Source organism: Brachycentrus maculatus, unplaced genomic scaffold, assembly GCF_059751285.1.
Source record: "Brachycentrus maculatus isolate JH-2025_06_01 unplaced genomic scaffold, ASM5975128v1 h1tg000007l, whole genome shotgun sequence".
NCBI classification, from domain to species: Eukaryota; Metazoa; Arthropoda; class Insecta; order Trichoptera; family Brachycentridae; genus Brachycentrus; species Brachycentrus maculatus.
In genome coordinates this window covers 260,291-284,737 of record NW_028280762.1, presented here as the reverse complement: position 1 = coordinate 284,737, position 24,447 = coordinate 260,291, and the positions used below count along the sequence as shown (strand labels likewise).

General features: G+C 30.3%; 1 protein-coding gene across 6 annotated transcripts in view; it reads right to left on the bottom strand.

Moving 5' to 3' along the window:
- The window catches only part of LOC148313585 (arylalkylamine N-acetyltransferase 1-like), a 71,731-nt gene that overhangs the window by 27,982 nt on the left and 19,302 nt on the right, over window positions 1-24,447 (bottom strand). For 2 of the 6 annotated variants that reach the window (XM_088259884.1, XM_088259891.1), the window contains exon 1: window positions 7,775-8,018. The exons of 2 other annotated variants lie outside the window; for them this stretch is intronic. In XM_088259884.1, coding sequence (XP_088116010.1) covers window positions 7,775-7,855 — 81 coding nt within the window. In that variant the 5' untranslated portion in view covers window positions 7,856-8,018. Of the gene's footprint in view, window positions 1-7,774; window positions 8,019-11,377; window positions 11,468-24,447 lie in introns of those variants that run through there. 2 more of the 6 variants (XM_088259926.1, XM_088259908.1) reach the window with 2 other exon arrangements.

Below are 24,447 nucleotides of genomic sequence, written 5' to 3'. Positions count from 1 at the left end.
AGGTCAGTTGATCGCTATCAATGTGTTAGTGTGCCGTCTGCCGTGATTTTGAAATCCCAAAAACAAAAGCATACATTGTCAATCTTTGGCGATTGTTTCCGTTTATTATTTTTTTTTTATATTTGTTTTTAACTGATTTATTTGTTTACTTGTATGACGGATTAAATATCATATATATAGACTATAAGGTAAATCTACATTTAAAAAATATTAATATTACAAAACACAGACCTTCACAATAAACTGTTTTATATTTGAACGATTTCTAGTTTTATTTTTTTTAAATCTTTTCGATACTTTACCACAATGGCAGGAAAAAAATAATTATCTCATGACGAGATTGAACGACTTTTGGACAGTTCTAAAAGTGAAAGAAAAGTGAGAGAATAGCGCAGATGACAGTGATTTAGAATTCAAAAACCTTAGATTCAGAATTTGAAAGTGCAACGGAAAACGTGGTTTTATAAGAAATGTCAGTAAGTGATAAAAACATCGATTTCAACAAGAAAAGTACCGATTGTCCTCTTATTTTTTGGTAACAATTTATTGGTCAATAATAAAATTAAATATCATACCTATTATGTCTAACGAACTTGTATATAAAATTTTTATAATAATTAGTTTTATTTGGTTTCGTACAAAATTGTATTCATAATTTCTAAAACCCGCAAAATGTTTATGTAAGAAATGGCGAACTTTAAATGAATATTTACACCATTTTGGGCAATTCCGTATATATTTTTCAATGAAAATTTAAATATTTTCACTGTATTTAAAATGAATTTTAATTGCATTATGGACAAAAATTTATCTTGAAATATTAACTCAAAATCCTAGAATCATTTTGTGGTTTTTGGAGCTAACTGCCACGTTTTATATTTGAAGATAATTACTTAGTTGCATTTTGTTAATAATTCTATCTGTTATGATGTTGACTTAAATATAGTTATAAAATTAAAAACACAAATTATTTGAATTCAGTAAAAATAAAAATGTTTACAATCACTGCTTCATTGCCAACCATGCTACATGCGCGTGTGACATGCTCCGCGGTAGTAGTGAGTATATAAATTAGTTAGTCTGTGGTAGTGAGCCGAAGCGCGTGGTCGCGTTTGGATGTAAAATTATGCGCTTGGATAATTTAATTTCAAAACTATCAAAAACTTGAAAATTCTCATACAAAACTTATGACACATTATCCTATTGCTATGTAGGCTATTTTGAATAATATATAAAATATAAAAACCCGACGAAAAACGCCTAAAAGGCGATTTCTGTACTGGGTCAGATCAGACCCACCACCGCTGGGCGCGTTTTGTTTGAGGCCATCGCGCTTTAGGTGTTAAATCAGTGGAGTTAAGCTTAGTAAAGTGTTTAAGACAAACAGTGTTTTATAATAATTGTAATGTATCAATGACCCGGAAGGTTGAACAATCGATATGATGTCGAAAAATTTGTGATGTTGAATATGTAGTGCAATTTATAGCAATATTGATTTGATTGTTTCGATCAAAAGATTTTATTTCGATAAACTGTTATTTGCATTCGTAATTCGTACTACCTCTTTTATTCGAGGTTTCCGCATTGCTTTAATAAAATCTAAATCGGCAAAAATTAAGCTGTAGATTAGAATCAACACGCTAAATATATTCCGCTTTACACTTCATTAAACGTATTTTAATCGTCTCTTAAATCCAGTACTATAAATACTATTTAAGTTTTATACTGACATTTCTTGGTGGTACCTATTGCATTTTATAAACTTAAATAACAACTGTATAGTTTATTCCACGTATGTTTTTTTTTTGGCCAAAACCCGTCACTAGTTAAATAAAATATATGTGAAATAATCTGTAAGGTCGTTATTTTATTTTATAAATAACATTAATTTCGCAGTCATACAGGAGAAAGTGACCAAGTGCATTTTTTACAAAAAGATGATCATTGACCATTAGATATCTTACTAGCTTAATATTGCCCTGAAAAAAAATCCTAAAGGACCTTAAACTTGGATGTATAATATATTGATTTGTTAAAAATGACTAATTGCATTGATGTTTATTTTCTTGCCAAGCAAAAGTGACTTAAATGGCCCTCGTGAACATTTTACGTTTTGTTGGTCACTTTTACCTGTACGACTACGATATATTAAATTATATTTTTTGATGAGATTCCATCGTTATGACATTAACTAGTTGTACTCGTTTCAAAAGATAAATTGAAATATTTGGTAAGAGTCACTTCAAAAATGGCCAAAGTTTGCCAAATTTAGTGAATGGAAAAATTTCGTTAATGACCAAATTTCGAAAATGGTTCAATTTAGTTAATAGCCTAATTCAGTTAAATATCTGAACTCCCCATTTACACGGTGGATATGTTACATTCGATAACATGTAAAAAAACTAATTTACCATAAAAGGATTTTTAAAATTATTTTTTTTGAATGCATAAATATTATTATATAAAAATCTACTATACTATACTATATACTATAAAATACTACTATAAAATAAAATTCATTATTTATTTTTAAATCATATTTAAAAAAAAATGCTTTTAATAATCAAAGGTAGGTAACAAAAATTATTTTCTCAACCCCCTTTCGTTTAACTTGTAATTATATATACATATAAGTACATATATTACGTGCGAGGGATGTAGGAAATTCCAAATTGCTGGTACGGATTTTTAAATAAGTGTTATTTGTACAAATTTTATTTTATGCCAAAACGATTTAAGGCTATCGAAAATGGACTATGATTCACAATTTATTAAAATAGCTAATTACAAATTTTACATTAATAATAATGATTATAATGATGGTAATAATTATGGTGAAGATGAGGAAGAATAAGTTTTTTTTATTATTTGAGAATTTAAAAAATATTTTTTCTGTTTCCATAATTTCTTAAAAATGAAAACTAAAAAAACTACTGTGATGTCGCTCACTCCTTTCAACAGCGTCATATTTTAAAAATCGTCAATTTTCAGTTGTGCACGTTTTTGGAATGCCCAGAAAATGTACTATATCTCAGCAAAAGCGACATACTAAAAATGTGTGCTGTATAATTTATTTATTTTCCATTTGACTAGACTGAGTCACAGCAACGTGTGCAGCTATGTTTTAAGAGTGTTAATAAACTGGTTCCATATGCAATACGATTTAGCACGGGATATTCCCATGGAATTGCGGATATTATGAATAACTCATGTGCGTACGTAGGTTTTTAAAAAACCCATATACTTTTTTTCTTTAATATCTTTGAGCTGGTGATTGTTTTGGCTGATTTGAAGATATCGCTTTATAACAAATACAACAAAAATGGCTAACGGACATAATTACATTGTGAAACAATTTTATTTATATAATAAAACTTTGTAAGTTGTAAGTGGTGTCTTAAAATGGGAAAAGCTCAATTTTCGTCTGAATCAAACATGAAATATGTGTGGGTATATAAGTGAATACATCATTTCAAAAAGTCAACAAAAAACTGTTTACATTTTCAATTAAAGTTTTAATTGATAAATACCACTACAAATCATATTGATGTGTACCACTTAAAATTTATTGTGACACGTGTTTCGATGCATTTTGCATCATTTTTAAATACCGTAAATGACGCGGAATGAATTGAAACTCTTATCATAATAGATTTTATGAAAAAGTAGTATTTACCAGGTAAAACTTAAATAATAATGGAAATACATTATTAACCATCACGCCGCTTCCCCGCAGGGATAGACAGAAGAATATAACGCCACACCACTCTGTCTTTGCAAACATTCTTCGCCTCTTCCACATTCATGCATGTCTTCATACATGTCCGCCCTAAAATATATGTGTTCGAAAATCGCATTTTTTGTGATCTTTTAATTCATTATTAGTATATAACCACTCACCAAGATATTTATCTCTACCGGTTTCGAGACGTAACCGTCTCTTCGTCAGGACAATCACTATCACAGCATGCAAACAATACTACCCTTCACTACCATAGCACTATTTACACACTTAAAACATGTTTAACACACACATGCGTTGCATATGCTGCAACCCTTAGTGCATGTTGGTCTTGGCAAACATGTGCTGCAACCCTTAGTGCATGTTGGTCTTCCGGTCGACCAAAAATTGCAAATGCTAAACATGTTTTAAGTGTGTAAATAGTGCTATGGTAGTGAAGGGTAGTATTGTTTGCATGCTGTGGTAGTGATTGTCCTGACGAAGAGACGGGTATGTCTCGAAACCGGTAGACATAAAAATCTCGGTGAGTGGTTATTAACTAATATTACTTACATTGAAAAAAAAATAAGTAAAAATGACTAGCAATAAAGTAAACGCTTTAAATATTAATAATTTTGAAAATATTTTAATTTAACTGTCCCGATGAGATTTCGGTAAAGTCTGGCAACCCTATTAGTAAATCTTCATAATTCTTAAAGTAATATTTGAGATATGATGATATAATCCAGCAGTACTGAGGAGTCTAAGTACAAGGTTAATATGCTTTATTTGATAAAATACTTTTTATCTTGGTGACCTTAATTATTGCTGATAAGCGTCTTTCTTTATTTTGTCCTCGTCTGAATGAGAATACGCAAACCAATTTGATAAATGTCTTACTCGTTTTTACCGAAAATTTCTGCAAATTTTATCATAATTAGGAATTTATATAATAAATTGATAGTAACGATAACACATACATATACGTATTTTTTTATCGAGGATCGGAACCTTGATTTAAAAAATACAATAAAAATTGTACGATAAATAAACGTATGTTTATGAACAATGTACATTTTACATGTAAAATATGTACTAGGGCAAATTTGTTGTTGTAAAGAATCATTTCTTTATTTTATTAAAGTTGTTCTGAAAAAATTCTGAAATCACCTTTAAAATATAACAGTTTTTCTTTTATAATGAAAGCTTACCAGTACTATGAATCCAAAGTTTTTCCACCATCTTGGCTAGTTTTCAATTTACCCTAAATATTTTAATTTTTGTAAAGAAGATACTTTAGGTATTGATTAATCTTCAGGAAGAGGCTTTTTGTTTTGAAACCAGTCTTTAATTTATATTAAGTTTATTTAATTTATATTAACTCTAAAATTAAAGTTAATATTTTTTTATAAACATATATACCGCGTTATTTTTAACTGTTGTTTCAGCACAAAATGCAACTGGTAATTTTTTTTAAATATATTCTGTTACTTAAAAGTTACGTAATTCTTAAGGGGTAAAATGTTTTGCTGCAGCTACTGAATGGGGAAACGCATTTTTAATTATACATACATTTAATTATACAAACCGCGTTAATCATTCTAAATAACGTTTATTACCTGTTTTCTTCGTATTAAATAAAATTCCGATGTGGAGTATTACACAACTAAATAACAGGAAAACTCGTCAGTAAATCAAGATTACAGTATAAAAGTAATGGGGAAAAACGCAGCCACAGATCAGACATAAATTAAAGAAAAGAAATGAATGCAATAAATAATACTTGACATATTTTTGTTTATTGTAAACCAAGTCATTGGATCCTTGAGGGGATGAACCTAATCATTTAAGGGATTCACTAATATCGGATAAATTGAACGAAGGTTCTTTTGATGGAAGGAAAATTATCGTAAAGGTAACTCACTGATTCATGGATTCTTCTTTTAATTGAGGAACGAAGAGATAAAAACGTAATTTTAAAAATCACTGGGATTTTTTTTCAATGAAACCTTTTCATTTTAAATAATACATAACAGTTTTAAAAAAATACTCCAAACCTAAAAATTTATTCGTTTAGTTTTTTATTTCTTTAAATTAATTAGTAAATAAATACTTCGATAAATTTTCAGTAAAACTAGCGTGATCAGGTTAAAATGTAATTGAGATCCGATAACTCAATTAATGTAAATGAACGGGTCTAAGATCTAATAGTACACGAACGACCCACATAAACAACCCTTGTCATAACGTTCTCTATACGGTAAAGATTCTCTATAAGGTTGAATTGGTGGGCGATAAAAAATGGAAAGGATTGTTGCTCATACTAAATTACCCTTTACGTAATAAAATAATGGTTGTCAGATGTTATTTTCTCTAAAATAATAACACATTCTCTTTCGTCTTTCAAGTTATTATAAAATGACTAAACAACGACTAAAAAAATAGGTCATATTCAATTTCAGAGAAAAAAATATAAGTTATTTAAATATTTAAGAATCAAATTTTTTATCCTCCATTAAAGTTATTTTACGTGTATTTTTTTTTATAAATTATTATGTAATCTTTCCAAAAATAATACCGTAAATCTCAATAAAACCGTAAGTTATTTATTGGTAAATCTTATTTACCATTTTTAAAAAGAATGTTTGTTCGCCTCTATAAGGGAGTTGTTAATAATGAGTTCGACCATCTCATGGAGATCTCTGGTTCGATTCCTAAGGAAGTCAAATTAAACGTTATGATTTTTTTACCTTCATACATATTAAACCCTACCCTTATCGTAAAACCAATCAAATGTCCCTAATAATATGAATGAAAACGTTATATCGAATCGTTGTAGTGCCCTATGCATTATCGGGTGTGGGTGAGGGCCACAATAATAGTAAATATTCTACTTAAATGACTTAAAAATGATAAAAATAAATACAAGAATATATACTCGTTTAGTTTAATTTCCTAAATTCGATAAATATTATATTACATGATTCGAAAAATATTATTTATATTATGTATAATTTTGTGAAATTTCAGTGTCATTACTAATTTTTTTATTAAGCGTTAATTGAGTGAAATTTATTCATTATTCATAACATTAAAAAAACAGTAAAAAGTCTCCAAGCTTCTTATTATATTATACATATATTTGTAGTATTTTTTGTTCTTTAAATAAGAATCCAAGTTTGTTTTTCTTTACGAGTATTTTTTTCTCGCATTTTAATTTATTTATTTTTCTGTTAAGATTTTTAGGAAGAGGTAGATTTTTTAGTTTAACTACATAATATACTTGTACGTACTATAAAAGAGTGTACAGAATAAGAATGATATTTTGCACTGGAACAATTATTATTTTAAAAGAATTTATTTTATTTGTTATTTAAATATATACGAACCTACACATCATAACACATATCGCTCACTCCTTTCAAGAACGTCATAAATCAAAAATCGTCAATTTTCAGTTGTGCATGTTTTCGGATTGCCCAGAAAATGTACTATATCCCAGCAAAAGAGGCATATTTTTAACTTAATATTTACCCGCTACAGGGCAGAAAGTGTTGTTTTTGCATTTTTAAGAAAAGGTATTGTTTAATTATTTTTTTAAATATATTAAATATTTTTCGAATGGAGAATAAACCTTCAGGTTTTACCTTAAAAGATCTGTTGTATAATAAAAAGTTCAATAAGTGGCTTGATATTTATTTTTAATACATTGTATTATATTTTTAAACGTTAAAAACGTTCTCATGAAAAATCAAGTTTTTTGATTTATGACGTTCTTGAAAGGAATGAGCGATATGGTACATGTATAAATTCGCATTCACAAAAAAAATATATCTATATACTTTAACATTACATACACAAAAAAAAAATAAAATAAAATCTGCGTTACTTTTTTTTACAATTTTTTTATATTTAGTATTTGCTTAAGCCCTCGGGACGTTTTACAAATATTATTAAAAATTACATAAATAAAAGCCATTTATGCAGTATTTTACGAAAATGGTGCTAAATAATATTTCCAAAATTATTATTTTTAAATATTTTTTAACTTACCCCATATTCGATCAATCTATCACCATCTTCAAAACTACGATCCTTCATGCCAATTACAGGGGCTGATTTATCTAAAGCCATTTTGCTACAGTTTTCACTTCACAAAATTTAAAATAATTACAAAAAAAATCACGAAAAACTTTTTAAAAGAATTACTTTCAAACAATAGATCGCTACTGTGCCCGTTGTGCAATTGGCTGATAAACCCGGTCGGAGCGCTCCTCGACGGTCGCGAGACAAGAATGAACCCCGTTGCGATTTTCCGTCGTATTTATAAGGCGTTGTTTGAAATTTAAATTTGAAAAAGGAATAAAGGCGCGCGCATCCGGGAAAGCGCCAAATCGCGTCTGAAGCCATAGACAAAAGATATAAATTAGATTTGCTAATCATAGAGGATGTATTTTTCCTAAATTTCTTTTGTGCATTAATTAATACGGTAAAGTAGTATTTTCCTGTAATTTTAATTGCTAATTTTTATTATATACCATGTTTTAAACTTTTCAGCGTTCTACAAATTGATTACTCCTCAATCAAGTCAGCGGTGTTTTTCAGTTTTTATTCGATTAAATAAATAAATCACTCCCCTTAACTTTGTCCGCCTCCGTAGTGTAATGGTCAGCATGCTAGCCTACCGTTCTGGAGGTCCCGGGTTCGATTCCCAGGGGGGTTTAATAAATATAAGTGATTTTTTCACTCTAATATTTATTCAATATTACACTGGACTGGTACCTGAAGTGGAGGGCTGATCACCTTTCCTTCATGTGTAATCGATCGAGATAACACTGCGTTTATATGAAGCAGTGCCCTATGCACCATTGAGGTGCGGTAAGGGATTTATTATTATTATTATTGTATTATTTTTTAAAGCCCCCACTTGTTTGCAAGTTATTTTGGATACTAAAAAAAATATGCACATTTAAGAAAACTAAAATTATTACACTTTTTCCCTGCTTTCTTTTGTTAAAGAAACTTCACAATAACAGATGTTTTTTTTGTTATGAGTGTAAATGATTGGTATTTATATACGTTTGTCACATAACGAATGTAATATTGCATTTGTTGACTCTTTTCTTTATGTTAAAAATCCAGAAATAAACAAAAAACACCATTTACAAATTCCGCTAACAGAGAATGTATATTCCCGCCTTATTTTAAGATTTATATTACATATTTATATAATTAATCAATCACTATAAATATAATTGTCATCTAGTTTTATAAAAAATATTCATAAATGTTTTACATAATCAGCGAAGATTAACAAGACGTTGACGTATAAATATTGCTCTAGTACATTGTATTTAGTGAATGCGACTATACAAAGGCTACTCGTGATCATTCAATTTTTACGTTGACGAAACGGCACTCATTACTGCTGTCGATGTTACAGTTTAGCATAATAAAAGACGCCATTAATCCGAATCGGTCCTACTGAATGTCTTAATCGAGTACGTCATGGCAACTGGACAATGTAGACATTCAAACTGACAGTTACAGCCTTTTTTATTTACTGATCCAACCAAACGCGAATGACACTGGACAGATTACAATTTGTATAGGTAGCACAATACCATGAGGTTAATGATTGTTACAGATATTTCAGTTTTGTACTGACATTTCTCGGTGGAATTTGCTAACTAACTCGGTGGAATTTCAGTTTATATAATAAAACAACAACTTTATGGCTTTTTGATTTGACCAGTGACCGAATTTTGTCGTTACCTATAAGACTGGTGCTGTCGATGATGACGACTAGTCTGGTGATGTCGGTAACAACGAAACCCGTTGACCAGTTAAATTAAATAAAAGTGAAAAAACCTATGTCATTGTTGTTTTATGATGCTACAACACTGTAACACATTAAATTGTACGTAAGACAATGGTATGCGTATGTGGTATGCGCTTGAAACCATCCAAACCCCCTTACATTGCAGTGCCCGGCCAACCTCAAGGTAGAGGACTCCCTTATAATTCTTTGTGACAACTGTTTTGTTTTGTGATGGCATGGAATAATTATTTGACAAATTTGACTAATTGATATTGAAAGGCGAAACAACTATCCCAAAAAAAACAAAGCATCAAAATTCGTGTGTTTTTATTAATATATTTAAATTTCTACAAAAAACACATAAATTTAATAAACAATTTATTTAACGTAAAACTTTTTTCTTATATTATGTGTGTGTCGAATTTATTAAGTATTTAACCTTTATACGGAGAGTGTGTCGAACAGACTCGCCAATTCTCATGTATGGGAAATCGGGTTCTCTTTCCTATGCCTTTGTGAAGAATCAATGATAATAAATGATAAGTTAAATCCGTAAAATGCTATGTAATACACATTACATCACATAAATTTACTGATGACCCGCTAGTAGACACTTATAGACGTAAACTAGTATAGATATCTCATATGTACTATCAACTTTCTTATTTGATAAAAAGCGATTACATTAATGAAGAAAGGTCTATGTAGTTTTTTGTAACAGAGATGAAACAAATGTGTAACCGTTTCATCTTCAGTTACCCGATTATTCGTTACTCTTACACGTATATTTTTTTCTAACATACGATAAAAAGCAACATTATTTTCTCTAAACCCATGGGTTACCTGTAACATTTGAAGTAAATGAGTTTTTCTTAATAATAAAATATATAGTTTTGGAAAGAAAAGAGTTATTGATAGGTAAGGAGTTTAAAAAAATCAAAAGGTATTTAAGAAAAAATAATAATGCCAATATAAATCTTTAAAAAAACGTCCGAGTTTTAGCGTGGTCGTTCGTGTTCTGAATTGCAACGTTTGAGATCTTAATGTAATGTTTTTAATCTCGAATTTTCAAATATATTAATAAGTAGAAATACGCAATACGCAACCAAATTTGTGCAGTGATTAGTGCGATTTGCTTCAAAATATCGAATTCAAAATCCGAGTAAGAAACAAATTCTTTTAATAAGTTGTTATCAAATTTAGTTTTATTTATCGCCCGTGTCTAATATGTATCAAAAGCATATGTGCCATGTCGACATAAAAAGCCATTCCTCCAGTAGTATGTACATAAATAGCGATTGTAAACAAAAACCAGATAAATATATTCAGATTTTTTGGAAAGGTTTTTGTGATATTATAAATATTTGTTATTGAATATTTGGATGATAATTAAAATAAAAAATTAAAAGTTGTATTGGTAACAATAATAAAATAAAATCGAATTTGTATATGTGCCCGTATGTATTTGTTTGTATAAATAAAAACGATGGTATTCCGTATGTTAACCAAAAAAAAAGTATTGAGAAATGCAAGAATTATTGAGTTTAAAATGGAGGACATTTCGTCAATTATGATGGAATGGATTTTGCTTATATTTATTTTTAGAACATAAGAATACAAGGCGATGTTAATATACTTGAAATGAAAAATGAAGGTTTTAAGTGGATAAAGACAGAAAACAAAAGGGGAGTTTTTATAAATCTTTTTGTTCTGCATAAACATTTTATTTCACAATCAAACTTTCAACAAGAACGCTAAACACAGCCATTAGTAGTTTATTTTTATTATTATTTTATTATGATTATCAAAAGATCTTCAATTTATTAATTTCTTACCTTCAAAGCCACAAAATAACACGAACATCCAAGAAAAACTGTGAATTGTTTAATAGGTAATCGCTCGCTTCAAATCATTGCACAGCACTAAATATAAAATTCCATTTTCATCTGGTTTAGTTGAAAACATTCAGTGCTTCAGCTTATTAAAATTCAAGAGGTATTTTTTGAATAAACAATGAAATAGGAATTAGAGACACATTGAAACATATCATTTGAATATCATGAATACCGAATGTTTTAGTGAAGTTTTCGTAATGAGTTCGGAAGTTGCGTGATCACGTTTTAAATTTGGGAAAAATAATAAAAAAATGGTATTGAGAAAAATTAATTTGTGAAAATAACTTCAAATTTTTGATAATAAGCTATTTTCAGCACCCAACGAAAGATGGGAAACTAAGAGGAAGGAGTCGGTGTTAGAGGTAAAATAAATATTTTTTATGACGGCCTTCGCAGACGATTTTTTGCATCTTGTTGGTATTGCTAGCCTTCTGATGTGTAAATCATCACAAAAATTCTCAATACACAACATTTTGTATAAAATTAAAAAAAATACATTATTATTGTTAATTTAATTTGTCCGCCTCCATAGTGTAATGGTCAACACGCTCGACTACCGTTCTGGAGGTCCCGGCTTCAATTCCCAGGAGGAGGGGTGAAATAAATATATATAAGTGATTTTTTCACTTTATAATTAATTCAATATCTTTTTTTTTATTGTAAGGAAGAACAACAGTTACAATATATGATACATCACAATACAAAAAATAAAATCATGAGTACCAATTACAGTTCTTCACAACTATGCATAAGAGAGGTCTATATAAAGGAAGAGACATGAGACAAGGATGGGATAAAGAGAAAAGGAGATGGCAGTGATAGGAAAAGAAGAAAAGGAAAGGACAGGGAAAAGAATTACCTTTTTAGGTTTATAAGATTTCTAACAATTGATTTAACAATAAAGATTGGAGTAGAACATATCAAGGTGGGTACAACATTCATTGAATTTCTTACAACTTCGATAAATAAAGGAATTTACCCTAGACTTATTACCCTAGACTGGATCACCTTTCCTCCATATGTTAACGATCAAGCTAACACTGCGTTTATACGATGCGGATAACAGTTTGAATGAATAAATTTTTAAATTATGTTTTACTTGGTAAAAACCACTATTTATTAAAATCCATCGTGACACGTGTTTTGTTGCATTCCGCATTATTTTCAAAAACCGTTGATAATGCGAAATGCATCACGTGTCACAATGCATTTTAAGAAAAAGTGGTATTGCCAAGTAGAACGTAAATTAAAAATATATAGATAGTGCTAAAAAATGACTGCCAAATCAATAAATGACGTTATAATTATTGAACACATGTTTGTATTCTGTAATGCTGTTTAATGTTTGACCTTGAACGTAAATTCTATGCAATAAAACAAGTCTTCTCCTATTGTGTCTTTTGATGGTAAAAGTCACAACTTCACTATATATATTCACTATTAGTCAGTCAGTAAGAGTCCTCTTCGCATACAAAAAATGTCATTTTGCTAAAGTAACATTTCATGGTAAAGATTCGTTAATTTAAAGATTTTTCATAAGGAATTTATTAAAAATGAAAATTTAGACAATTGTTTTTTGTGTATGGTCTACTTCGTAAATCATAGTACATGGTACTGTAAAAAAATTATATTGTAATAAAGTTTAAATAATTTAAACGCTTATTATTGTTTGAATATAGTGTGGCCATTAATTTATTACTTCTGATCTAACATTTCTTGAGTTCCTGACTAATATGATCTTATTGATTTGTTGCAGTAACGTTTGTCTAGTTTATTCATTACAGTAAAAATTAATTGCCAAATACTGAAAATAGGTCTTTATTCTAAAAAAATGAAATCTAAAAAATAAAAACGCTGTATTATTAGGATTGATTTATTGTCATATTTTGTTTACAACTCTAGCCGTTATTATTGACTATGAAATTGGCCCAGTGCTATTAACTTTTTACTGCTACATAATAAGGAATTATATAACTGTATGAACTAGACCTTGACACAAATGTCAATGTAATCTCATTGACCTTAACAGTTGAAAATACAGATAACAGAAGATTTGTCATATCTAACATAGGTGAAAAAGAATACGGAAGTCTGGGCATTTACAGGGCTTACGACAGTCATAGGCTGGCTAAAGTGATCACTTTACACACGTGTAACATTCACCAATTCTACTCATGATTGACAACCACACTGTTCAAATTCTTGTAACTTCGAGATTTATTGATCCAACTTGATACACAGTTATATATATATATATATATATATATATATATATATATATATATATATATATATATATATATATATATATATATATATATATATATATATATATATATATATAGTTCTTGGACTCGATAGACTTCACGAGAGACATCTATGGTAAGCAGAAACGATTTCATTTGTATGTGAGGTCCAAAAAAAAGTTAGAAATTACTCCTAATTGGAGATAATACAGATTTGTTGACAAGAGTTCGGACACACTCAAAATGTTGTAAAAAAATCATTCATAGAGATTATATACGTAATAGGAATAAAGATGGTTTCCTACACAAAATAATAGAGGGGACGATCGAAGGAATAAACGCCAGAGGACGCCCACGCTGCGAATACCTAAGCGACTTATACGAAGACATGGGCTGCTTGACGTATGAGGAGCTTAAGAGGACCTCCGAAAATAGGCGAGAATGGCGAAAGAGATGTCATCTGTTGCTACAGACCAATCTGCAGGATTGAGACCAGAGAGAGAGGAATAAAGTATGTGACTATCTCGTTCAATTAAGTTAAGAGTAAACTCAAAATATTGTAAATATAATAACTGGTCAAATTACAAGCTACGTAAATAAATTGAAATTCATGCTTTCAGGCGGGTCACAAGTATGTGTATATAATCCAGGTCTCTGCTTAATAAAAGCTTTCCTCAAACCAACATCGTCTGTTGTAGATCAATTTACATATTTAGTAGTGAAGAATTTGTGAATACTGAACGTTAGTGTGTAAAGTGATAAGTGTGTGTCACTTAACCAGCCTTATTTATTTACAGGCTTATGACAAGTCATATTTTAATATTTTGAGTGTGTCCAAATACTTGTTCACAAAATCTGGATTATTAAACTAAATTGAAAATACATCATAATCCAGATTTTGTGAACAAGTATTTTGACACACTCAAAATGTTGAAAATAAATTATCTGGTCAAATTATAAGCTTAAATAATAAATATAAAAATGATATTTTCTGGCGTTTCTCATGTGTGTGATTGTAATCCAGGATTCGGACCTCACATACTAATAAAAGAGTTTTTACTTAATAAAAAGCTTCTTTTCATCTCACCAATAGATGTCTAGTGAAGTTCTAGTGATTCAAGAAAAATGTTTTAAAATTGGTTCATACACATAGAACTTCCAAGAATTTGAGTAGTGTGGTTGTCAATAATGGGTAGAATTGGTGAATTTTACACGGGTGTAAAGTGATCACTTAAACCAGTCTACGTAGTAATTATTTTTTTAATTGCCTTTTGATAAGGATATCATAAATGCATTTCCTTAATCAAATTCAATCGTGTTAGTTGATTTTAAATTAAAGAAAGGTCACATACTTTAAATCTAAGAGTAACCTGAGAAACCTCTGTCAAAATTATTGATGTGTGAATGATACGAGCATTATATGATATAGAAAAACACATCGGGTAACAGGTTCCATTAGTTAGAGTTTTTTTGAATATTTTTATGTAAAACAGATAATGCATTGCAAAAAATAACTTTGCAATAAATACAATACAAACTTTACTAGATGTCCTTCTTTTAATTGTAGATTTCCTCAAGACATTTTGTAGGCGTCAAAATGAACTGTGATAGATGCTCGAAAGGTGAAATAAGGAAAGAGGGCAAGGCTGAAATAATCGTTATCGATAAAACTAAGAAAGGTGTATTGAGATGGTATGAACATGTGGAACATGTATGTTTATGAGGCGAATGTAAAATGTATAACTAAACTATCGGAAACTTGACATGACCTAGTATGTCCAACGTTTGAAAACGAAAAATCAGGAGTCGAAATGATCGTCCGGGTTTGTATGAGGTAATGCATAAATTTGTATTAAGCGAAGAATGTTTGTAAAGACAGAGTAGAGTGGCGTTCTATTCTTTCTGTAAACCTCTGCAGGGAAGCGGCGTGATGGTTAGTTAGTTGATTTTTCAATCCAATTTATAATTATTTTTTCTTATCAGACACTGAATAATTTGACCCTACGGATGATAAATTAATATATTTCACGCTTTCAATAAATCATTTGCAGTCTTTTTTACAGATTCTTGCATATAATGCATAAATTTAGGTAAAAAATATTAAGGTAAAATATTAAATATTAAGGTGGTTGAACTTGAAGTGAAACATTTTTCGTTTTATTATGTAATGATAACAAAGAAGCATTTATATTTACAATAATAAAAAGAAAACTATATTATTTTTTGACATCTCATTAAAGATGAAGAAGAATATGGAAGTCTGGGTAAATGCCCAGACTTCCATATTCTTCTTCATCTTTTTTGATGAGATGTCAAAAAATAATATGTAAAATACTCCTTTAAATGGAGATAATACAGATTTGTAAACATGTATTTGGACTCACTCAAAATGTTGTAAAAAAAAAGTAAATTATGTTACCAACCGCATTATATAGGGTTAAAATAAAATCTGATAATTTACGTTCTGAGAGCGAGTTGGTTTAAACATTAGCAGCATAAAAAAGGGTAATTTTTTTCCCTATCGTCAGGAGGAAATAAAAGATTTTTATCGTAATTCGCTTAGGTTTTTATACAGGTACATTGAATTCGCCAATATGTATAATCAAGCTCTATTTCGTTATCCTGTCCCGTTTTTCTGCACATTTTTTGCCTCTTCGCCTACTTAACATTAGCTTATAGAATGGATATTACCTTTTTTACATCCCTAAATTTCAAACCAGTTTGTGGGTTGGCGACACTGCTACTAATGAAGTGGAACGCCATGCAAGTGAATGATGTTAATAAAAACAACTAATTTAATTACGTTTAGACGTTTGATTGAAGAAAAAAATACAAAAGTCGTGATGTGGAGTTTTTATTTCAAATTTACTTCCGGGTTTGACACCTTCAAAATAAAAGTAAAAAAAACTTTACTTGTTTCTTCCCTAATAACTAATTAAGTAATGGTCTATATACACATGCACATATAAGCACTTAAGCAGGCTATTTTACAATTGCTACTTGAAGCATGTGTGTACGTACTTTGCTAGAAAAAAGCATGTTCATTTAGAGAGTGTAAGAGACAAAATAAAGAGTTCACGCATTCGTGGAAGTCTGGGTGTAACTGACATCAATAATAAAGTAGAGGAAACGCAATTGAGATGGTATGGGCACATAGGACGTAGAGAACCTGATCATATTGTAAACCAGGCAATCGCCATGGATCTTCCTCGAAAGACATCTAGAGGAAGACCAAAGAATTCATGGATGCCACAGAAAGACAACATGATTTGAAAGCATGTCCTAGGTGACGTTGTTCATGATAGAAGGACCTACAACCTGACGACTAGGAGAGCTGGCCCCAGCTGAGGGAACAACTGGTGATATTTGACAACTGTTTTTTACGTATTCTTTTAGAATCTATTTACAGTTACGTACAATAGATTTGGCTCAAGGTAAGTAATAAAAAAATAGCAAAAGGAAATATTGGTACGTGAAATACGATCATTTTGATTGGTGAAAAGCTGACAGATAATTAAAATATACGTACACATACACCCATGATCTGTTTAAGGCTATGGTTGTAATATGACCCGAGGATACTATGTGAAAAGCATCAAATTACCCCTAGGATTAATTATATACAAATTATACAAAGTAAACGACATTGAACTTTGAATAAAACCGCTGAGAAAGGTATTTCATTGTGATTTTTCAGTATGAAAGATGTATTCAATATTTATTTAGATCCATGGTGTTTCATAAACAATTACAAAGGATGAAAAATATATTTTTTTTTAAACAAGGTCATGTTAAATCATTCCAAGCAAGGTTTATTTCTTAGATAATAATCTATTTTATCTGACAATGTACTCGTATTTCGTAACACATTGTTAGTGAATGTCCAATTTCTAACGATATTTTAAACTTGCTAACATCAAATTCGTCTTTATTAATAATAATGAAAATGATCAGAATCTTTTACCTCCTTAATATTTTTTTCTTTATTGTAATTTCTTTTGCATTATACAACATAATATAAATACAAATACAAAAATATAAATACAAAAAAAGATCCTACAAAGGCCTGTTTGTGGGTATATAGTATAATTCGGGTCATAGAAAAGGGCACTATTAAGAATACAATAGATATTATAAGAAGAACTAGAATAAAAGTGTAAAAATAAAATACAAAATACTTGAGTACCATAAGTCAAAAATAAAAAAAAAATAAATTTAAAAATTTAAAAATAAAAAAAGTTAAGTAAAAAGTAAGCAAGCATGTACTACATGAGTGATACGTCTACAAGAAAAAGGAGTTTAAATATGTTTCTTCAACAAACAATTTGAGCAAACAAAGTAATTCACAAAATGCCTTCAAATTTTGACAACATTGGATTCAAATAAGCACGTAATTATACACAAACATATAAATGACATCTCAACATAGATGAAGAAAAATATGGAAGTCTAGGCACTTACAGGGCTTATGATGTGTTAAAGGCTGGTTAAGTGATCAATGTCGTGACACATTACATATAAGTTCACAACAGCCATCTATGTAAGATTAAGGAAAGCTTTTATTTATCAGATACCCTTTAATTTGTATGCAAGATTCGAACGTTGTAGTATATTCACATACTGAAAAACGCCTGAAAACATGATTTACATTTTTATGAAGCTTATAATTTGATCAGCCTTGTAAATGCCCAGACTTCCATATTCTTCTTCATCTATGTTGACATATCAAAAATGTAAAAATAACTGGATAACTGAAAAAGAAGCGGAGTAAATCTAAATTTGGTCACAGTCAAAATGTTTTTAAAAAATATGATTTCAAATGGATATGAGTAGAGTATAGGGGATGAGAATTGACCTGATCTGTTTTTTTGATGGACTTTTCATTAAAAAGTGAAACATAGATAGTATTTGTGAAAATGGGCATATGTATCGCTACTTAAGGCCCAGTATTCGTTAAATCGAAACTTATTTATCACTAAATCCAGGTAACATTTTACGTAATCATTTTATTCTTAAAACACCGTTTTTGCATTGAAAACATGTGTTTTTGGAATCCACTCTAACACAATTTGATAACTTTTTTCTAATAATGAGCCGCTTAGGCTCACAGAAATAGTATGAAATTGAAATATTTGTGTAAATAATAAAAACACAAATATTTGTCTTTTTTATTTGAAAAAATACACTCTAAAAATTCGGGCGTGATCAGACATACGTAACCTCTCCGGTGGTGTCCAGTAGAATGAATACTGTGTTTGCGAATATACCCTTAATTATTCTTCTTCTCCGTCTTAATCCTCATTGCTGAGGGCTGTGACCCTTGCAGAAGCAATGACTCTTCTCCAGTTATCCCTTGACTGCGCTGCACGTAGCGCTCCAACCACTGAGGTGCCTGCTGCTGCCTTAATTTGATCGGTCCATCGTGTGGGGATCTTCCTCTCCCTCTCTTTCCCTCCAGGCTACCGATCACAACTAGTCGTTCCAGGCTATCCTCGTTGCCACGCGCAACGTGTCCAAAGAACTGGAGAATCCGTCGGGTACAGATATTGGCCAGAGTTATACACACCCTTAATTATACACACCAACAAATGAAACTCCTTTGATTTAATAAACTTAAAATGATTGTACGTATATTTAAACAAAATTTTAATTGAGACACTTATTTAATTTAATTAAAATAAATACAAAATAATAATATTGAGAATTTAAAACAAGTTTAACAGTACGGAAATTATTATATAATAATTTATGTCATTTTTTATTTCAAGGTATATTTTTATGGGATGCTGAATTATTGTGTTAGGTCAAAAACGTGGGGTTTTAATAGTTTTTTTTAACTCGGAAAGAATTTACGATTTAACGGATTTAACATACTCGATATACAGGATGACCAATAATCCAACGTATTCCTGTTAAGGGATGTTAGGCCGGCTTATGACTCACCAATAAATGAAAATATGACCTCAGTAAAAGTGCATTAGTTTTCAAAATATTTCCACTTTTATGAATTTCCCGAACATCTACGCCTTATATAAGTTTTTGAGTGCCGTATTTTAAAATTTTCAAATTTTAGGATTCTAATTTATTTTTCACAATAAAACATAAAAATAAGTTAAACATAAATACTTTTCACTTCACTAAACCAAAGCAATTGTTAATATTGGAATTCCTTATAATTGAAATAATTTTAAAATCAGCTCATTTTGCATTAAAGAAGGAGGAAATATCACGAAAACTAAGGCACTTTTATTGAGGTCACATTTTCATTTTTTGGTGGGTCTTAAGCTGGCCTTACACCCCTTAAAAGGAAAACGTTGGATTTTGGGACATCCTGTATAAAGTAATAAACGATCTATAATACATGCATAATATTTACAGTCCAAATCTTTGTTCACAAATTCTGGCTTTGTTGCAAAGTCTGACAGGGGAAACTTACATTGATATCTCAATATAGACGAAGAAGAATCTGGATATCCAGGTGTTTACAAGGCTTACGACCTGTCAAAGGCTGGTTTAAATGATCATTTTGTACACGTAAAACATGTACTTTTCTACCCGTGATTGACAACCACACTACTTTATTTCGGAAAATATGAAAAATAAATATAAGAGTGAAAAAATCACTTACATTTATTAAACCCCCCTGGGAATCAAACCCGGGAACTCCAGAACGGTAGCCGAGCATGCTGACCATTACACCACGGAGGCGGGCAGTAAGTAAGTGTTATCTTTACAGCGTAGTTAAAACGTATACTTCCTATGTAATCGACGCCCCGCTACTCACATACGCCCACGTCATCTCGTCATACAATACACCGGGTGACAATGTATCAATTATTAAGACTGGCTGTGTACCTACAAGCAAACACGAAAAAACATTTACAGGTTTAACTGTTAATATATTTACACAGCAAGGACAAATAAGTAATTCTACACATTATCAGGACACTTACAATCACTTGTTCTGCAAAATTCTAATTATAATCTTTGCAGCGATAAATATCCACTGTCAATAAATTGTATTGTTTTATGGGTGGAAATTACACGGATGCAAAAACTTTATCCGTTACGTGTTGTATGCATTAAACATTATTACGTTAGCTATAAAGTATTTAAAATATAATTTAATTATTTCTGCGAGCTTACGTGGTGGCTTCACTGGCCAACCGGCACAAGGCTAAGAAATAATAATAATAATAACAATAAATCCCTTATCCGCACCCCAATGGTGCATAGGGCACTGCGTCATATAAACGCAGTGTTATCTTGATCGTTTACACATGAAGGAATGGTGATCAGCCCTCCGCTTCTGGTCCAGTCCAGGGTAATATTGAATAAATATTACAGTGAAAAAATCACTTAGATTTATTTTACCCCCCTTAGGAATCGAACCCGGGACCTCCAGAACGGTAGCCGAGCGTGCTGACCTTTACACTATGGAGGCGGACAAATAATAATAAGAAATAATAAGAAATACTCAACTGAAATTTAATTTAGGGAAATAACCCGCAAAACCTCTATTTTAAAGGCTTGTCTGAAGATAGGAAGACAGAATAGATAAGAACGGGAAGGTTTATGTGAAAAATACATTACAAACATATTCTCAATATTATTAATATTTAAATCATTTACTTTGTGGTTAGTCATTTTTACCTATTTATTTTTTACAATGATTAAAGAAAACACTTGTTTTTTACCACTTGAGTTTTATTATAGACTACATGTTTCAGAAGTTAAACTTCCATCATTCAGGTCTGTATAATAACTACTATTATTATACTGTTATTATACAGACCTGAATGATGGAAGTTTAACTTCTGAAACATGTAGTCCATAATAAAACTCAAGTGGTAAAAAACAAGTGTTTTCTTTCATCATTGTAACATGTCTTACCACAAAGTTAATGCCGAAACAATAAATAAAATATTTATTTTTTTACAAAAATGTTAATAATATTAGTATATAACCACTCACCGCTCACCGAGATTTTTATGTCTACCGGTTTCGAGACGTACCCGTCTCTTCTTCTATCGCATGTTTAACCTCGGCTCGTAACGCATGTCTGTGTTGAAAACTTTTGTGCATGTTGGTCTTCGGGTCGACCAAAAGTCGCATGTGTTAGACATTTTGTGTAGTTTTGAGTGTGTAAATGGTGCTATGGTGGTGAAGGGTAGTATTGTTTGCATGCTGTGTTAGTGATTGTCCTGACGAAGAGACGGGTACGTCTCGAAACCGGTAGACATAAAAATCTCGGTGAGTGGTTTTAAACTAATATTATTTATTTTTTTGTAAAAAAAAACATTACAAACACTCAGACCAATTCAAAATTTCAACCAATTTCTTACTATTTCTATGAGCCTAAGCGCCTTATTATTAAAAATAGGTATCTAATTGTGGAAGAGTGGGTTTGAACCCAGAAAACTCGAGAGTCCGCGACACTAACCACGCGACCACAACCCGACACTCATTCATTTTGCTATTGGTGGGATTCGAATCTACAATGCTAGTTTCGCAGTCGAGCGTCTATCGGACCACACGTCGATCAATAAATAAATATAAATAAATATAAAAAAATAATTATGACATTTATTTATATCTTAAAGAGAGTGTCGACGAGGTGTGGGCAGAAGGCTCCATATCCATATATTCTGATTCCAAAATATATACGAGATTGGACGGGGATCGGGACCGTCGAGGCGCTGCAGCGCGCTGTTTGCATTTTTTCAAATGTATATATGTAATTAAATACCTAGGTACCTTCCTATACATTTTATTAAGTACTTACAAATAGTACCTACATAAAACAGTTCTACCACCAGATGTCGCATGCGTCGCACTGAATAAAACAAAAGACATCAGATAGAAAAAATATAATATTCTGAACTGTCAGAATCAGATAGATAGATAGAAAAATATTATAAAGATAAATTAAGAATAAACTTTTATTATAAACTTTAATTACAAAGCAACACATTGTTTATTTTATTATTATACACCCACTTTAAATACTATTTACACCCAATTTACAAAAGAAAATTATTACCACGTTATTTATATTTCTTTTTATTCAGCAGAAACCTTCATAAAATGTATATAATATTCATCTCAAATTGTTTTACACGCTCGCAGACGCTTTGAATAAAAGATTTTTTTTACAGTTTATACCTCTCAAAAGAAATATGTACCCATATGTTATTTTTATATCTTTTATGAGAGAGCTCCAGAAATTACACATGTTTTTACACTGATTGCCTTCTGAACCCACCACATATGTCTTTCAAGTCCACCTTGACCTGAAAAGTGATTTTATTACTTCAAAGACAATGGTAATATTGATATTAATATCATATCTAGTTTATTGTCTTTTTTCGAATATAAAATAAAGATTTCTTATATATTTAATTTTTAAAATGTATTTTAATTATTGTAGGTGTATAAATAACGGATATATTATACATTCCGTAAGTAAAACAAATTAAATATCATCTCACAACAATAACAACATTAACAACGGACCTCACATACTAATTTCTGCTTAATAAAAAGCTTCTTTTCATGTCACCAAATAGATGTCTCTAGTGAAGTTCTAGTGATTCAAAAACAAGGTTTCTAAATTGGTTCATATATATATAGAACTTCAAAGAATTTGAGTAGTGTGGTTGTCAATAATAGATAGAATTGGTGAATGTTACAGTGTGTAAAGTGATCGCTTAAACCAGCCTATGACGGTCGTCAGCCCCGTAAATGCCCAGACTTCCATATTCTTCTTCATCTTTGAGAAGATGTCAAAAAATAATATGAAAATAACAACAGACTTCACCAATCAAGCTTCATCACCAATAAGCTTCATCAAAAAAAAATTATCGTGTTTTCAGTGTGCAACAATTAATTCGGGGTACGGATCTTGCATACAATTAAAATGTCTCTGCTAAATAAAAGCTTTCTCCGTTCAACATCGATGAACTCATATGTACTGTATTATAAGATTGATCGATATATCTAGGAGTTTAAATAATTTGAGTAGTGTCGTTGTCAATAATGGGTTTTTATTTTTTTTATTTCCATACATTTATTTAAATCACAATTTATATATATTTAGAACTTTTTTTGCAAAGACCCACCAAACCACCTTGGGTGTCTTGTCGTTGGAGTTCTTTTTCAATACATTTTTTTATTGTTTTTAACGATTTTAACCTAATATACACACAAAAAAGAGAAAAAAATTAAGAAAATTAACATTTTACAATTTTCATAAAATTAACTCTTGATCATTTACCCATTTCTTTATTTTGCCTTTGTTCCATATTTTATTTTGACCTCTAACATCCGTCGGCGATAAATAAAAAATGTTCGAAACGAAATATTGCAGTGTTTGACTCCCATATTTATTGTTATGAATTTTATTTTATGGGGTAGAATGGTGAATGTTACACGAGCGTAAAATAATCACTTAACCAGCCCATGGACGGGTCATAAAGTCTGTAAATACCTAGACTTCTGTATTCTTCTTTATAAATGTTGAGATGTCAATATATAAAATTAACTCCCAAGAGAAAACCCAGACATAAAATGCTGTTTCATCAAGAAATGTCAGATTAAAATCAGTTTAATTTGTACCAGAAGATGAAAACAATTGTCGTTTTCGAAACTAGTCGTAAATAAAAATAAAACCCTTTAAAGTGGATTATTCAAGTGTTTAATTTTAATAAAATAATCATGTCATTCCACAAAGTTAATGCCGAATCAATAAAAAATATAATTGTG